General features: G+C 45.9%; 2 protein-coding genes across 2 annotated transcripts in view; one reads left to right on the plus strand and one right to left on the minus strand.

Moving 5' to 3' along the window:
* Window positions 1-5,956, plus strand: part of LOC119436852 (bone morphogenetic protein receptor type-1B) — a 57,041-nt gene extending 51,085 nt beyond the window's left edge. Inside the window, exon 11 of the mRNA XM_037703855.2 lies at window positions 183-5,956. Within this exon, the coding sequence (XP_037559783.1) occupies window positions 183-320 (138 nt within the window). The 3' untranslated portion in view covers window positions 321-5,956. The remainder of the gene's footprint in view (window positions 1-182) is intronic.
* A 135-nt stretch (window positions 5,957-6,091) lies between these two features.
* Window positions 6,092-10,711, minus strand: LOC119436851 (uncharacterized). Its single transcript, XM_037703854.2, has one exon. It carries the CDS (start codon window positions 10,709-10,711, stop codon window positions 8,936-8,938), a length of 1,776 nt encoding a protein of 591 aa, XP_037559782.1. The 3' UTR covers window positions 6,092-8,935.
* Between the last annotated feature and the right edge of the window lie 6,463 nt (window positions 10,712-17,174).

A 17,174-nucleotide genomic window follows, 5' to 3' on the forward strand; every position in this document is an offset into this window, starting at 1 on the left:
CATCGACTTTTTTGTCGTCTGCTAGCCAGAGAGCCGGCAGACTTCGCCAGATCAAAATCGTCCTGGCTGGTTCTGGCAGTTAGCGCCTCTCTCTATGTTATTTTCATGCAAGTGTGATGTTTATTGTGTTTCTGTGTGTCGTGAGTTAATTAAAATGCTGTTATAACTCTTATTTTTTACAGGTAACACAGTGCCTGTCCAAGCTAATGCAGGAATGCTGGCACCAGAGACCTGGTGTTAGGCTAACAGCCCTGCGGGTAAAGAAGTCACTGGCTAGGCTGGTGGTGGATTCCAGCTACATTGGGGGGAAGATGGTGTGACACCTCGGCATATTGTATGGCTAGAGTACCAGCCTGGGTGCACGGTAGAGCAACAGGTCCTGCAGATCATGCTGTGTGCCGCTGTTGTTAGATAAGCAGGCTCAGCTACCGTAAACCCCTACGGTTGCATCATCGTAAGATGTCTGCAATCACATTGCCGTATCCAAAAGGCCCGAAATTGCTGTGGTGAGCAGATCAGCAATTTGTAATAGTGAGTTCACGAAAAGCAATCTGTGCTGACACAGGCCAGTGAACATGACCTGCGGTACCCGCCCATTGGAAGTAACGCAGTTTTGCTGTCACTCCCTTTCATCACTCCGGCTACATGTGTGGAATTGAGTGAGCTGCAATGATGGAACTGAATGGCATGAACGGTGGGTCCTCGGTTGTGACCACGATTCAGTCACTTAGCATTGACTTTTTTTCCCCTAATTACTACAGTGTAAGTGATTTAGTGCCTTTTTGCTCACACCAGTCCTGAAATCGAAAGCCACCTGTGGGCAGCTTCTTCACCTTACCATGAGTAAGCTATATGCAACCTCTTTTACCCAAGGAAATGTGTATCACAGGGACACATTGACATCAGTTACTGTTATGGGCAGTCCTCTCCTTGTCTGGGCTTTATTTCTCTATGTGCCATTTTATACAGCTTTTGTTGTTGCCTAGTTTTTTGTCTGACTGTTTTTTGTTATCTTACGAAGCATAAAATAGCACTCACATTGTTCATGGATTTTTTATTTCATCAGTTTTTATTTTGCTCTACATGTACATTTAATCAGCTCTTTAAAGGTTTGCAGCATTGTTAAGGTCACAACAGTCATTAGATGGTTTGCAGCACATGGACAGAAGTACTCCAAGTTGTATGCACAACGAAAGATGTTCATACCATTCATACAAAAGCAGTAAGGAAAAATTGCACTTTTTTTTTTCTGTACAACTACTGCATACAAGCTCACATTTGCCTTACCATACTGTTTCAACAGCATAACCACTGCAAAGTAATGCCTCAGTGTTTTAGTACAGTTTGTGAAGCATAATTAGTGTTTTTATATGTATTTAGATGTGCCCTAGGATTTAAAAAAACGTCTATGCAGGTAAGAGCATTCATTATAAGATTAACAAGCCAAGTACATAACCACTGAGCTTATAAATGTACTTTTTTTTGTGCTGTTGCAGCTGTTGAGTGCCTACGTTTCATATTTGCAAAGTGATTGTGGACAAGTCAGTTAATTTCAGGCCTCCCACATTATAATGTGACAGCAGTGAATGATGTTTACCATTGAAGCTATTGCTGTACAGTATGTCCGAAAAGGTCTTTGAGGATCTACACTTTCATGTGATAAATTTTAGGGAAAATAATGACGAATGTGAAATCTCGTATTTTTTACTATCATCTTTTAAGTGCTTACCTAGTAGTGCCTCATATGCAGTTTCAAACCTTATTCTTTTGTTAGTGCTTCAGCAGAGACATTGAAAAGTTGGTTTGATTGGGGATCAGAAATAATGATAACTGATGACTGTCGTGATATTAAAAAAAAGAAATAGAAAAGCTAGTGCATGCTGCAGAAGCAGGCACAAGAGCCTTGTCTCCAACATGCTTCTACTGCCTTAAAATGACTGAAACAAAGGCTTACAGAGTTTAGAATATCATGTGCTTGTGAAACAGTCATCCCTCTGACTGCTTAAGTGCACTTCAAGGTTGGAGTGATTAGCCTCAAAGTCCCTACAGGCTTTATTTTAATGTTTGTGGCCACAACGGCTACTGAATTACTCTTGGCACATTCTGTGGTGCACTGTGCTAGAACATGGTGCATCACTCTGTGCATCATATTCATGAGAATTGAGAAGAACATGAGAATTCATTGCTTAATAGCTTAAGCTGCTACTTCCCTCGTTAAAACAGTGCAAATTAAGGAATGTTTTCCTAGCTTCGCATTGGCAGCAGTGTTAGTTATTCAGTGACATAAAAGTGTTCTTTAGACTTCATACTCGCAGTTCGTATTGATTTTCATTGCTTTGTCACACATCAGCCTTCATACATTTTTCTCATGTGAACATAACAGAGTACAACCTTTTTCTTGTGAATATGTAAAAAATGATATGTAACAGTTGATGTGTGGATGTCCAGCTAATTAACTCAAACTTTTGCTGTTCCAGTTAGTGTACATACATTTACTTGTCTGAGTATTGTGCCAAAATGTAATATGAACATGTATATATAAATATGTATATATATAATGCTAGACATAGTCATCAGCTTTTTTGTTAAGTGGTGTGGTGGTAGCACGACAATGCAAGCTATGAAGTATTTGCAATTGTACCACTGAATCAGCAGTGTGGCACCCCCCCTCCTCTTTTTTATTTTCTTAAATCAGATGTAGTTGCATCAGTTTATTGTGTCATTTCTAAATTTATTGAGGTGCTGCGATGTAGAGTTATGTTTGATATGAGCTGCAACACGGTGTCCAGGGTTGAAGGAGCTCCAAGACTGCACGGCAGTACCAATATACAAAAAGTTGGTTTAATAAATATCAGGGCTTAGAATACCAGTGTTCATTTCTCTTAATTTTGTGTATGTTGGCGGGACCGTGCAATCTTGGGGCCCCTTTGACCACGGGTACCGTGTTGCAGCTTATATTGAATGCAGCTGTATGTGAGCATAAGGCAGAAAAGAAATGTAGATGTTCACATTCATGAGGAAAAAAGCCTGTGGAGTAGCTATGTGCGGTAAATATCAGATGTGCAGATTTGCTGATGAGGCCAATCCTGGTAGATAACAGCATCTGTCTAGTTATCACACAGAGGAATAAACTGCATTAATGTGGCTTCCGTAACCTGTTTCCACCACTGCAAATTGTGTACCTTTGTAATACTTGATGTACTTTTGGTTTTATGGCTGACCAGCATGCTTGTTTTTTCTATACTTTGCCTTGTAAGTGCTGCAGTAGCAGGTTTCTTTGTGTGTGCCTAGTATGCATGCCACTGGTCTGTTGGTAAAGGAACAGACAACCATGGAAACTGGTCCCCCCACCCCACTCTTACCACATATGTGTCACTCATGAGCTGTCATTGATACCAAAACATGTGCATAAATCATGAAGACTTTATAGACAGCATAAGCATAGCTAAATCTCCTGCATGACAAGAACTATGTGTTCTTTTTGAAATCATGACTTCATTGATACTGTAGCCTGTGCCTTCTGGTGAACGTAACCCAGTTCTTGGTGCTAAAATGCTTTCCAAACTAAACAATGCTGCATCGTGTCATTAATGGTCCTTTGAGTGGCTGACTTGCACATTGTTGGCACAATAATCAGCAGCCAAAGCTGATAGCTATCATCGCTTTGAGCAGTACCTGCATCAACCCACCTCAGATATTTTTTTTTTTTTTTAACAGCATAATATGGGGCCTCAGGTGGCACCATGTGGCAGTTCAGGTCTGTTGAATGAACATAGACACTACCCTTTGAGTGTACAGCAGTTGGGAAATGATTGCCTTTTCGTCCATAGCTGCACTCGGCACATTTTTCCCTTCTCCATCTCGGGCCATTTCTGTTTGTCTTTTATAGCTTAATGTGCATTTTTATGGATAGCTGTGCTGTTCAGCTTCATTTATACCTGCATTAAGCTTACTCATGTCTGAACCACTAGGTCTTCACTCATTGTCATGTATGCATTATATTCATATTTTTATCTCGTTATGTTGTAGCTGAGCATTTATTATTTTATGGGTCATATAAAGGAAATTGACTATGCTGAAGGGGTCAGATCCCAGGCGGCAATGTTTTTCGAAATCCAGTGGCCAAATCGTTATTTGAAAATTTTATTTCTTTAGTTTTGTCCAATTTTATTTTGTCTGACCACAGGAAGTTCGTGCAATTTATTCTTTTTTGTGGGGTTTATGTAAAGGTTTCACGCTGTGGCACATAATGCCAAAGCTCCGTTATCTGTGCTCCTGACATTGTAGCTCTTATGTATTCCTGCAAGTAGATCACAAAACCTTTTGCCCGCACACTGTTTTCATCATGCAACAAGCAGGCGATGTTCCAACCATGTTTCAGTGCCTATTGGAACCCTTCGTTCTCTGGTGCATTTTACTGCTGCTTGCCTTGTTTTAATATGCCTTTGCATTTCTCACTTGGTGATTGGGGACAGCTGACAATCTCTCATTCACAGCCAATTGGGGTATGCTTGTTGTGCCTTGCTGTACGGCTTTCTATTTGCAAGCTTTGTGGAGGATTGCAGGACGATTCCTCTGCCCACGCTGCCTTTGGTACACACACATGGCCTGAAGAGATTTTGTAATTGTGTGCACGCATTTTAGCGACTTCTCTACAGCTTCTTTTGGGCTGGAAGAGTCTTCTTAATAGTGCTTTTTGAATGTGCAGGTAGACCAATTCAGGTGTCATAATGATATTTATATATGTTTGTTATGCCAGTTGTTTTCTCGTGTGCCATCAAGTATTTTTATTCAGCAGCTTACGTGATGCACTTTCGAAGCCCAGAATTGCCAGGTACAGTTGTGAAACTGCAAAAGGATGCGTGTGCTGGTTTGGTTGCCCAGTGCAAACGGCAAGCACAGCAATTTATGCCACAGCACGTGATCCCCCCCCCCCCCCCTCTTCTTTAATTTTTTTTCTCGTGCTTGCTGCTCTGAGGCTTTGTTATGTGTCATGTGGCGTTATATATACTACTTTTCATTTTGTATCTAATGTGATCAGTTTGTGGTATCGAGTTGCACTTTCATCTCCTCAATGGTAAGGAGCCTGACATTTTTGTGTGCAAGATGCTATACTGCGATGCATAAAATGCTATAACCCTATGAAAAATTAGGTCCCCTTTGTAGCTCTCTCCTGTTTATTAACTGCGTGACAAAGGGAGCTAACAGTGTGCATCTACATTTTAGTAGCACAGTCAGGCCTGTGTTGCATTTAGGGTTCAATATTTTTAAAAATAATGCCATGCACTTGTTTTCGCACTGCTTATTGTGAAGGTCAATTTGTTTTTCTTTAAATTTAGGTATTTTTAGTTGGATGACCATTTAAATGCTTGTTTAATGTTTAATAGTACTTTGGCAGTAAGTGCAATATGACGAGTCGGTATAACAAAGACAGTATGCCTAAATAATAACATTGTGTTATCCCTTTACTGCAAAAAGCATTGTTTCTGTCGTAATCAACTTATTATTCAAATGAGTGCCCTTATGAAACTTGGAAATTGATTGCTTTAGAGTGTAGACATTTGCTTTGTTTTCGGTGCCATAATGACATTGGGTACTAATCTTTATGTATTATAACTGTACTTTCAAGAATGAATCCACCTATTTTTGGGGTCTTTCTTAGTTTAAAGAAAAATATTCTGAGACCTGTGGATAATGCATTGTCCAATTCTATTCATATTTGGTCATCTTCGTTGCTGTAAAATTTCAGCATCCCAAACATTTTGCCTCAGTCACTGAGTGTGGGATAAATATTATTACCTTATGTGTTGGCTGAAGGTGCATTTGCTGGGAAATGTGTGCTGTATAATTCTGCAGTTTCATACCATTGAGGATATGGAAATGAACTCCAAGTCATAAGTCTGTGCAACATTGATGTAATCTTGTAAGAACAGTAAATGTACATTTATGCTCATTTGTGATTTGTCCAGTTTTTTTTTCTTGAAGCACAACACTTGGACAGCAAGAATTTGCTTTATTGGCTTTCGACAACAATATTAATAGTTAGTCCAACACATTTCAAACAGTGGAACACACTATTTACAGCAGACATTTCAGACCTATTTACAAGAGAAACATGCCAGACCAAATGATGCACATATAGCACCTTTGGAATAGCCAAGAATATTGTGACTGTTTGGCAAGAGGGAAAATGCATAGAACCTACATTCATCCTTAGCACCATTAAAGAAAAAAAAAACAGCATAATCACATGAAAAAATGGTTGATGTCTGACAAATGAAACAATGAAAAAGCTCAATGAAACATCTCGGCCAATACGCGATATTTTATTTTAGTGTAATAATTATTGAGGGTAATGCACTTGCGATAGGAAGTTCATGAACCTTTAGAACTTTGTGTGAAGTTGCCTCTTGGGCTGGTGGCCTGCTTCCTTGCTATTACACATTGGGTTAAATCTCCAAAATTTTTAAAGGCCTGAACTACTCAGCTGCAAAGTTAGATAAAGCAGGCATCCAGGCACTTATCCAGAAACCACTGCAAAAAAAATATTGGATGTTGTCAACAAGGCAACAAAATCGCCATCGAGGTGTTCTATGACAAATGAATGGACAAGTCACCTAAGAGTGACCTTTCTGCCAAGTTTCAATGCTTTGTATGTTTGTTCTGTGCTGCCTTGAGTAGGGGTTGCATTGAAGCACAATAGTACATCTTCATGATTGTCAACTGTTTCATCAAGCTTTCACATGCAGCACTGTCAAACTTGTGCAGCGTTCAATGGGGATTGCATTGATGGATAACACACATCTCTTAGTACACATCCTTGCATTTGGACTCTCAGCAGAATTTGTCAAACAATAGCGAGTTGAAGCACGCCACAAAGGGATTTAATGTGAGTGCAAATTATGCCAGCCTATAATCATTGCAACATAAGCCATTCCGTGCGAGTGATTAGGGTTTTGTGTTAAGTATGCTGTTATCCAAACAATTGTACACGAAAGCATCAACTGTTTTGATGTAACTGCTTTCATTAGTTCGTTGCTACTGCCAGGTGCAGCTGCTTTTGTAGTTGTTTACTCGGCTACCTGGAGAACGCAATGTCCGTGTCGGCGCAGTCAACTATACTAAAAGCTGCATACATGTTCTACTGGGAGGAAGCGGTGCGGGACAGGGGGGGTTGATGCTAAGTACGCAATGGCACTGAACAGTGAAAATACTGTTTGGCAGAAGCATTTCAGCCCAAATTGATTCTGGAAAAATAATTTTCATGCCGATCCCGCGTATACTCCAAGTAGTGGTTCCTGAAAATTTGTTAAACGATGAGTTTGATTTCCTAGTGCACAGTAAAGAAAATGGGAGAAGAGTAACGTCATACTAAAAATGAAAAACTTGCAGTGTGCTGTCATAATGTGGACGACCATTAAATTTTTGCATTGTGTTTTCACAGATCACTTTCAATTATAGCATACCTTCCAACTTGTGCACATTAAAATTCGTAAAAGTCCCGCAGCCACAGTAAGAAAGAGAGGGGGGAGGATAGTAAGCATTCTTATTTCAAAGCTTGCTCTTAGCACACACCTTTTATGAGATACACACGCACTTTATTAACGCTGAAATACCTTTAGACACAGCGCACAAGTAGCAGCAAACGTTTGTACAGCAGAGGCTCGCAAGCAACACATTATTTTTAGATAATGTGACCTTTTCAGTCAGATTGCCCTTGCCGATTTGGCGTGCGTTAGGAGCTTGTCAGATAAACGTTTTTGGAGGAAGTGCCCTTCTGGCATGTTGGGCTGTCACAAGAGGGCAGCACAGGTGCCATCACAATCTTTATACCCATTTTTTTTTTCTATCTTGCACCATGCCATCTTTCAAGATTTTTTTCGTAAAACTTCACGAGAGAGTCGTAAAATCGTACAACCTCAAATTCGTAGACTTTACGAAGAGCATCCTTTGACGCCACATTTATGTAGCCCGACGTGACAACAACGTGGACGGAAAGTGGGCCTGTTCAAAATTAATTTCGTAACGCCCGACCAAAATTATGGCCGGTCGCGGCAGACTCGTGGCTTGGCATTTTGCTACTGGTCTGTGCGGTGTGCTCCACAATCGCACGCAATCACGCTCAGCGAGCTCAAGACAAGAAAACGCTGCAGTGTTAGCGGCTACTTTGATCCAAAGCGCCCGACTGATGTAAGTGCGGAGAGCGCACGGCCTGTACCTGCACGTTACCTTTGGCACTCGGGTATAAGCGGACGAAAGCAGCCTAATCCACGTTGCATGCGGACTTGCCGCCATGGAGGCTCTTAATTGTCGGGGCGATTGTACGCGAGTTGGCCTGCCCGCGCGCTGTGTCCGAGTGAATACCATTTAAATCTTGTAAGCGCAGAGCGTGATACAAAAGACGGGGAAGTGAATGTGCCTGCCGATAAGCGACTTCAACGTCGCTTCGTAATGGTAGCATACACTTTATCCTAGACACACTGGTGAGGCAGAACTACGAAGAAAAACGCGTCATTGTGGGCTAACACTCAAATGTGGTTAAATGAACATGGATGATCCCTGAATGCACAATGAAAGTTAAACAGATGTTTATGGCTTAAGGAAGAAGGCACATTTTGGCCCGGTTATCGGACGCGCTGACAAGGCGGATTCGCTAAAGTCACCTAGACCAGCAGCAGTATTCATGCGATAAAAGGTAAAATAAAGGATCCGAATACGCAGTGTCAGCGGGTCGTAAGGCCACCTGCAAAAATTTAATCATTCAGCCCCTTCGCAGTATTTAAGTGGAATCGTGCTGCTGGAGGTAACGTGCTTTTAAGCTGCGCGATTCCACTGTTTTGAGGGGAGAGGCCGAATGGTCAAATTTTTTCGCGATGCTGGAAAAAAGAAAATCTCGTTCATCTTATTAGTTCAGGAGCCTATAAGCGAAACCTTATTAGAGCTTTCCCTTTTTGAGCACTGGCAGATCGTAGGGAAGGCTTTTAGGAAGCCGCATCGCCGTCTTTTGCTTGATCCACAAGAAGGCGGACAGCAAGCAGGCAATGACGAGGAGGGACAGGAGTACTACAAGGACGGACGCGAATCCTGGCGCAGACATGCATATGATGGAACTTTCATGCTCCTCCTTTACTAAGGGAGCCGGATGGGTCTCGTTGGAACCCAGGCTGAATGCCAAGTCACCAGCTGAGACAACGCGAATCACTCTGTTCACGCCAATCTCTGCCATTTCCTCCTCCTCTTCGTGGTACGAAACGTCTCTCTCTTCCCTGGGCCGACCAGCAGACTGGGAAACATGGTTAGAGTACAGCGCCTGCTTTTCGGGTGCCGATGAGTCGACGGACGCCTGCGCCGAACACTGATCCGGGCATTGATACCGGCAGATCTGTATGGTGCATTGGAAGTGCACTTCCATTGTATCAGGAAATTTAAAGGCCTGGAAATGTGCGTACGACAGCACCGTCGCACTGGAACCGAAGTTCCTGATCTTGGTGAACCGGCTCATTAGTTTTGGTCGCACGACGCACCCTTGGCTGTCGACAAGCTCGATGGGCGCCCGCTGGCCGTCATGCGCAATGCAGTTGCGCACCAGCATGTCGAATTTGTTCTCGTCGTCCTTGATCGCCAGTACCATCGTCATAGTCTGACCGATTTTGACGATGCCGGCTACCTCGCTGGCCCAAGGCCCTTTTCCAGCTTGTATCTGCATCCAGCAGCCTACGTTGTCACCTGCGAAGTCGGCGCGCACAACGTCGAGCATGTCTACTGGGAAAGGCCGGAAAGTAACCGCCTTCTCGTAGTTGTTGTGCCACGTGCACCTCAACTTGCGTGCTTGGTCCCACACTTCCTGCACCTGTGGATCGTACTGGACGATAATGGTGTTCTCGAAGAAGCTGCCAGTTCCAGAGTTGCCACCGTCGTAACCGTAGAGGCCATTCTGCGTGTTTCCAATGGTGCCACAGCTGTTGATCGATACATCGAAGTAGACGCTTTTGCGGCCTGAGCCCGCCGGCAAGTGGACACAACTACCGTAGCTGTAATGGCCTTTGCTGAAGATTATGCCGTGGAAGGGCTTGTCGAACTCGACCACTACCTTCATGAGGTTTTTCTCGCATTTGACATCCAGGTGGACAATCTTGGGCATTTCGGGCTGAGGCAGTGGCCACGGCTCCTGGCCTTGAGCCTGCGTCGCTAAGTCCGTCGATTGCTGCGGATGAACGTTGTGGTTCTCTATGTACTGGTGATGCTGCTCCTCAGATGCACCGCCGCCGCCGCCGCCGCCGCCACCTCCACCGCCATGGTGAACAACTTGCGTCGGTTGATGGTGGACATCGGGATAAGCATGGTGGTGGTGGCCCTGCTGTGGCTGCTGCTGCTGCTGCTGCTGCTGCTGTTGGTGCTGTTGGTACTGCTGCTCGTGCTGCTGTTGCTGCTGGTACTGCGGTTCATGCTGTTGCTGCGCTGACTGATGTTGGTGCTCAAAAACTGGCTGAGGCGGCTTTTGGAGTTTGTTCGACTCCCACTGTGGCAGATGGATGGCGCCCTGTTGAAGTCCGTTGTTAAACAGCTGTGGTAGGATGATGTGGCCGCTTTGTATGGGTATCTGGTGCACCGGGATAGGAATGGCGTCGAGCGGGTATCCTTGCTGCTGTGCATGGTAGTGCTGCGAAGAAAACACCTTGTTCTCGCCTCCGCCGTTGTCCTTGGTCTCCATCTCAGAGGCCTGCTCACTCAGCTCTTCCTGGCCGCCGACCTGCTGCTGCTGGTCGGCCGCGCCCTGCTCTGCGTCGCCTGCCAGCACAGCCTGCGAACAGAAAAAAATGAAAAAATAGGCATTTTCCGACGTTTAACACCTGAATGAAGAAACTATTTAAATGCATCAGCTGATACCAACAGCTTCAGGTTTATGGTGAAGTTCCCGGTAGAGAACAACTGTGTTAAGTTGAAAACTTCCCGATAAATAAGTTCAGCTGCATTGCATTTTAACATTGAAATGAATCTACTAAAATAACTGTCCTTCAAAATCAGTTTCTATCTCACTTCAGTCCAGAGCGGATAGACCGGAAACTTGTATGCTGCTGTCCGTGCACCGTCGTATGGGCGAACGCAGGCTTTGACCCAATTGCGTATGTCGACAGTCGCATTTGGCACATATGCACACGCGCAGCGTGGCTGAGCCTATATAGAGGGCGCTATAAAACTAGTACAATTAGCATATACAGGGTGTTAAAAGTTAAGTCGACAGGTATTTTTTTTTAAATTAGGCGCTTAATTAGATGTACGTGATGACCACCTCTACAGGTTATGCGCCCAGGGAGACACAGAATGAGGTGGTAATTATTGATACCGGTGGCTTAATTAACTAAAATTGAATAATTAATTTTTAGTGGCTGCAGTAAGCAGGCATGTTTATATTGAAAAGTTAGACGCAATCGTGTTTCTACACAGTTTCATTTGGCAGAATTCTTCTAGAGCATCCGTGCTCCGAGATATCGAACTGCGAAGTTTAATTGCCGTTCGCAAGATTACGCATGCAAGGCAGTGAGCAGTAGCTCAGTAGCTCTGGCAGTAGATCTCTGCCAGGGGGGCGGGGGGGGGGGTAAGCAAGCACTTTGCATAATATGCAATTTCCTTGCTTTAGCCAGAGGAATCCAACAGCAAATAAAATGCCTAATTATATATAATAATATAATGACACCAAGGATGATGACGATGTTTATTTCGGCAGCGTTTTACTCGGAGTAATTTAAGAGTGAATGAATAAATACAAGACAGTGATAGAGTGTTTTTGTTAATCAGGAAAATTCGACCTTCAAGCCACCTCCTGAATTGTAACGACAATGTGAACAGAGCACTGAAGGTACATGTTGGACTGGTGGGGCTGAACGCGTGGGGAGGGGGGGGGGGGGGGGGGGGCTCACAACCCCCCTCCTCGTCGGTGCGCCACTGGCAGTGAGGACCGGCGCAAAGCTCCTCCCTTTTGTGAAGTGCCTGCTGTGTACGGTGTTTAGTTTGACAACGGGGTGGAGGCATAGGCAAACGTGATAACTGGCGCCCTTTCAGTCTTGGCTTGCGTAATCGCAAACTTCAGTACTCGGAACCGCTATTGAAACACGGAACCGAGTGGCCTGTAATGATGGCAGTAACTGCGATGCCGAGATAAGGGAGCCAGCGCTGAAGCCGAGCCGAGGGGAGGGGGGAGGCAGTTATCAATTTCGCCTATGCCTACACGCCGTTTTCAAACTATATACACCGTACACAGCAGGCACGTCACAAAAGGGAGGAGCTTTGCGCCGGTCGTCACTGTCTTACATGCGTAATCATGCGAACGGCAATTAAACTTTGCAGTTCGATATGTCGGAGCACGGATGCGCTAGAAGAATTCTGCCAAATGGAACTGTGTAGAAACACGATTGCGTCTAACTTTTCAATACAAACATGCCTGCTTACTGCAGCCACTAAAAAGTTCATTATTGCAATTTTAGTTAATTAAGCCACCGGCATCAATAATTACCACCTCATTCTGTATCCCCCTGGGCGCATAACCTTATTGTAGAGGTGGTCTTCACGTACATCTAAGCGCCAAATTAAAAAAAAAAAAAAGAAAAAGCTGTCGACTTTAGTTTGATCACTCGCAGTGTATATACAGGAACACTATAATGACCACATGAATAGGACCCATATTAGCAAAACTGCTCTATACGTAAGGACGCTTCCTGATTACCTGTCATTCGGGCGCTCTTGGTAACGAAGGGCGTGGTAACGACACGACCGCCGCGTCGATTAACACACGGTACTTACCTAAGTTGTTGTTTACACGTCTTAATTCACCTTTTTGCCCTTAAAGAACTTCGGTGAATTAGTTTGGGAAGTGGCGGAGGTTACAAGCAAAGGGAGATAGTGGTGATAATGGAGACTTAATTATCTACATCATGAGGTCTAATGCTTTAGCTGGTGCTCCCGAGACGAAGAAGCCTGGTCCCAGTGACTGGAATCTCGGGGTCGTACAAGAATTCGTACAGTGACCGCCATAGGTCGTCGGCGGCCGCAGCGCTTCTGTGCCTCGGTATAGTGACCAGGTCTGGAGGGAGGTCGGTCGCCATTCCGTTGGGAGCGAAGCAAGGGCCCTTTGTCTGGGGCCAGAATACAGCGGGCAGTCCCAGATTAAGTGTTCGAGGTCAGCCCGGGTGTTGCAGGGGCTGCAGGTACCCGCATGCGAACGTTCCAGGCCACGAGGGTCTTACTTTCTGCGAAAACGCTGCACGAGGAAGGGCGTAAAGAGGGTTCGGATCTGTACCTGCCGGAGCAGAACCTGCTGCCGACGAGTAGCAGCCATGGCGGGGGGTGGGGGAGCAATGTCTATGGGGTTGGATGTAGTGAGGAGATAGCTGCGCCGGTGGCGTTTGACTTCGGCTATTGCTTCCATGGGATTGTACCACTGACTATATATTTCCGTGTCTTCAGGTACGTTGTTCAGTAATTGTTCGGGCGGTTTCGAATGGACGGGTAGTCACATGGCGGGCGCTAGTCGATGGGCCCGTTCATTTCCTGGTATACTCGTGGGCCCCGGGATCCAGTGTAAATGGAAATCGTGGTGTGGTGACTGGAGTACTTCTCCGCAACACACCAAATACTGCCCCGCAAAGCAGCAGCCAGACAGTGGCATCGGACGATCCGACGGGATTCTAAAGACCGTCCCCAGACAGCCAAACCTCAAAAAAGAAACTAAAACAAAGGTGCTTCGGCACAGGGGGCGTCTGGGGGAGAAATAGGCGAAAGAAGAAAACACCGCACCCCGGCCGGGTGTCGGATGACCGCGGGTCTGAGAACGGCAGTTGGAAGAGAGACGTGCTGAACTTCGGATCGGGCGGGCGCTAGATGCCCACAAGAACGAAGACGGCCCGCAACTTTGCGTGAGGCCAGGCGCTGTCATCGCCAACTCCGCCGATCGCTGTCGTCGCCGACGACAATAATAAGGAGCAACCAGCCGCTACCTACACCAGAGCCACAGCACCAAACTCCACGGATGAACTGACATCGTCGCATCGCGTCGGATGATGGACATGTAACCTGTGAGCCCTCTGCTTAAATATAATTAAATGCCATGTTATGTCACATTAGGTGTTTGATTTTATTTATGTAAACTGTTTGTTTCGCTTTTGTCATATTTCTTGCCTATACTTTGATATATAATTGATTCCCAATATAAGTTTTGATTGTGTATTTGCATGTGGTGTCTCGTGTCCATTTTCATCGCGTAGCACACCTGCAGGCGTGACTCTGAAGTCCCTTACACGTGGCCTTGGTCACGCAGACGACGCACGCGGAGGCGAAGTTGTTGGACTACAGCGGTTGTTAATTGTGCGAGTGTCCTTACAAGCTCTAAAGAAATTCTGAGAGTCCGTAAACACTCTCTAGTGGTGCTTAGTATCTCTTGAAAATTTGTGAGCAGGGGATTCGGCATGCTTGGCAAAATTTAGGATGGCATACAGTTCTGCCGTAGAGCTGTGGACGACATGTATCGTGAGGGGGAATTTACTGCCTCGTTCGGTTGCTTCCATATTTGTTCATGCCGTAGTAAACACTGGCTCCTCCTGTGCTCCTCCAATAGAAGCATCTGCATGCACTATATGGCACCTACCAGAATGGTTGTTAATTGCCCTCGCGTAGTTGGTGCGTGTATTTCTCATGGCGTTTGGCGTGGGCCTGTCTCCTTGCCAATTGACCTTGTCCCATGTTCTTCGGCAGTGGCTTGGGGTCCGCAATCGGTATGTGCTCCCAAGGGGGAGATATTCGTGGAAGCGTAGGGAGGTTAGAGCTAGATGTCATGGCCAATTTTAACCTAAGTGACCCTCCCTGCGTTTGTGGACTTTAGGCGTGTCATATAAGTAAGCACGTGCATTGAGATAAGACCAGCGATGTTGTGCCTATAAACTTTTGCGCCTAAACTTTTCTTTTTCTTTTCATGTTTTTTTTTTGTTTTTATTAATTTTCGTCATTTTCCTGGTGTAAATGTCGCGTGCTAAGATCGGACGGAAATGTTTGGTGCGAGGAGAGGCGGGGGAGGCCGAGGAAATGTAGGAAGAAAGCGTTTATAGGCAGGTGATTCAATGTGCAAACAAAAAGTCGTAGTTTCGCCCGAAAGACGAAGCATTGACAGCGATTACAAAGTATTAGACGACTGCACGAAGTAAGTTCGTAGTTTTATCGACCGTATCCAGTGCAGAAAACATTCGCTTACTAATTAAATTAACAGTTGGTATCACGCGCGCGCAGGCAAACATAAACAGATCGCACTCAATAACCGCGAAAACTCGCTGTCACAACGTTGGCGTTATGAAGAGCCCCTGTAGCGGGTAGCGAACGCCTCGTGCTGCCTCTTCAACGCGTTTCCGAAAGGCCTTGCACCCGCCGCGGATTACCTCCAATACGGCGCATGGCCCGCGTATTTGCTCAGCCGCGCGGAGAGCCACGCGCAGGTATACTGCAGGGGGCCCCGGTAGAGAAGACGGACACCCACCTTGTTATTGTGATAGCAATTATATGAACACTGCAAGCGGATTTTTGCCGTCGGCGTTGCTGTCGCCGTGAGGTTCTGTATAAAGTCCAAGGGCGATAAAATCGACGCCGCGCGTTGTATGCTGTATGTGCGCGTGAACGCACGCGATTGACGCGCGCTTTCACGGGGAGCGAACGTACGGCGGAGAGCAAACGCGACGTCTTCCGTTGCGCGAAAGCCCGTGGGGGATTGGAGGGAAGGAGGGGGGGGGGGCGATGTTGTGCTGCGGCACCAAATGCTTATCTCGCGACCGAGCGCAAGGGGAACTGGAATCTCGTAGGCGAAAGGAGGAAAGCGGGAAGGCAGCGCGGGAAGGAGGGGGTGCGGCTTCTGCTCTGCGAGCAACTGCGTACTTGTACATTGCGCGGCGGCGGGTGGTCGCGCGCAGCGTATCTTGAAAGCGATCTGCAACACGGCTCCTACCTTTGTATGCGCTGTGCTTTCGCCGCTCAGTTTCCGTTGAAGCGATAGCCCGCACGAACCTTCGCTCGCTGCTGCTGGCACGCTTGCCCGCGCCAGCGTTTTGACAGCGGTTGTGTGGTGTCATCGAGTGTGATCTATTCATGTTTGTTTGTGCGCGCTGACACCATGGCTGTTATTCAGTTAGTAAGCGAAGGTGTCCAAGTTTATACAGCCGATAAAACTACTATCCTTACTCTGTATAGCTCTCTACTAATTTGCTATCGCAATCGATGCTTCGCCTTTCGGGCGAAACTGCGACTTTTTTTTATTTTCATCTGTGTACAGATCGCCTCTAAGAAAATCGTTCACTTGTTCACGTGTATTGTCACTTCGCAGAGTTTGTCGTATGGCCCTATACACTGCCGCAACTGCACCGTATACAGTTTCTATAGAACAGCCAGGATGCGAAAAAGTATGAAACAAAGAAAAATTTGGTACCGCCTATATAGCTTTACCACAGTGCTGGCGGAAGATATTGTACTGAGCTTTGTTTGGCCAGCAATTTCAGTGAGTTCACTAAAAGAATTAATTGTGAAGCTAATTAACGGAATTTATTTTAAATCAGCCAGTCTAAATTGTGCTTTCTACTTCAGGCAAGTAAAAACAAACACATATTTTCGATTGAAAGAAAAGTAGAAGAGCCGACAGTAAAAGTCAGCAATAGATCGCGGTACAGCGTATCTTAAATTTCACTGCACCGTGGGAAGATCCCGCTGACTGCGTGCCCGTAAACAGCCCACGTATGCGCGACCGTACAGGCCGAATACCGAACCAGCCTTACCACGTGTCGCTCGAAATATTTGTTTTTACTCCAACTGTCGACCGTGTGACGTCTGAGAATTTAGGCTGTACACTGTACAGTAATTATTGAACCCAAGTAGCTCAGACGTAACACCGTTGTCGGCTTAATTTGTGCCCCTGCTCTCGGGAGACGGGAGCTGCGACCGCGCTGCTCGCTCAGACGTACAAGGGGCCCGCGCACCTCTGTGGATGCGACCGTGCTTCGCGGCGGCCGGAGCAAGAAATTGGCTCGAAGCTCGCGAGACAGCGGTCACCGGCTTCTCTCGGGCGCATCCGCAAAGGCAAGAGGCCTTTGCGCAAGCGCTGGCCGCGGGGCTCGACCCGCCCGACAAGCCGCTTCTTCGGCGGCACGGAG

The sequence above is a fragment of the Dermacentor silvarum genome, chromosome 1 (assembly GCF_013339745.2).
Source record: "Dermacentor silvarum isolate Dsil-2018 chromosome 1, BIME_Dsil_1.4, whole genome shotgun sequence".
In the NCBI taxonomy this organism is placed as follows: Eukaryota; Metazoa; Arthropoda; class Arachnida; order Ixodida; family Ixodidae; genus Dermacentor; species Dermacentor silvarum.

Bases quoted from the DNA above. Each gene is read 5' to 3' on its own strand.
- LOC119436851 (XM_037703854.2), bottom strand. From the start codon at position 10,711: ATGGAGACCAAGGACAACGGCGGAGGCGAGAACAAGGTGTTTTCTTCG.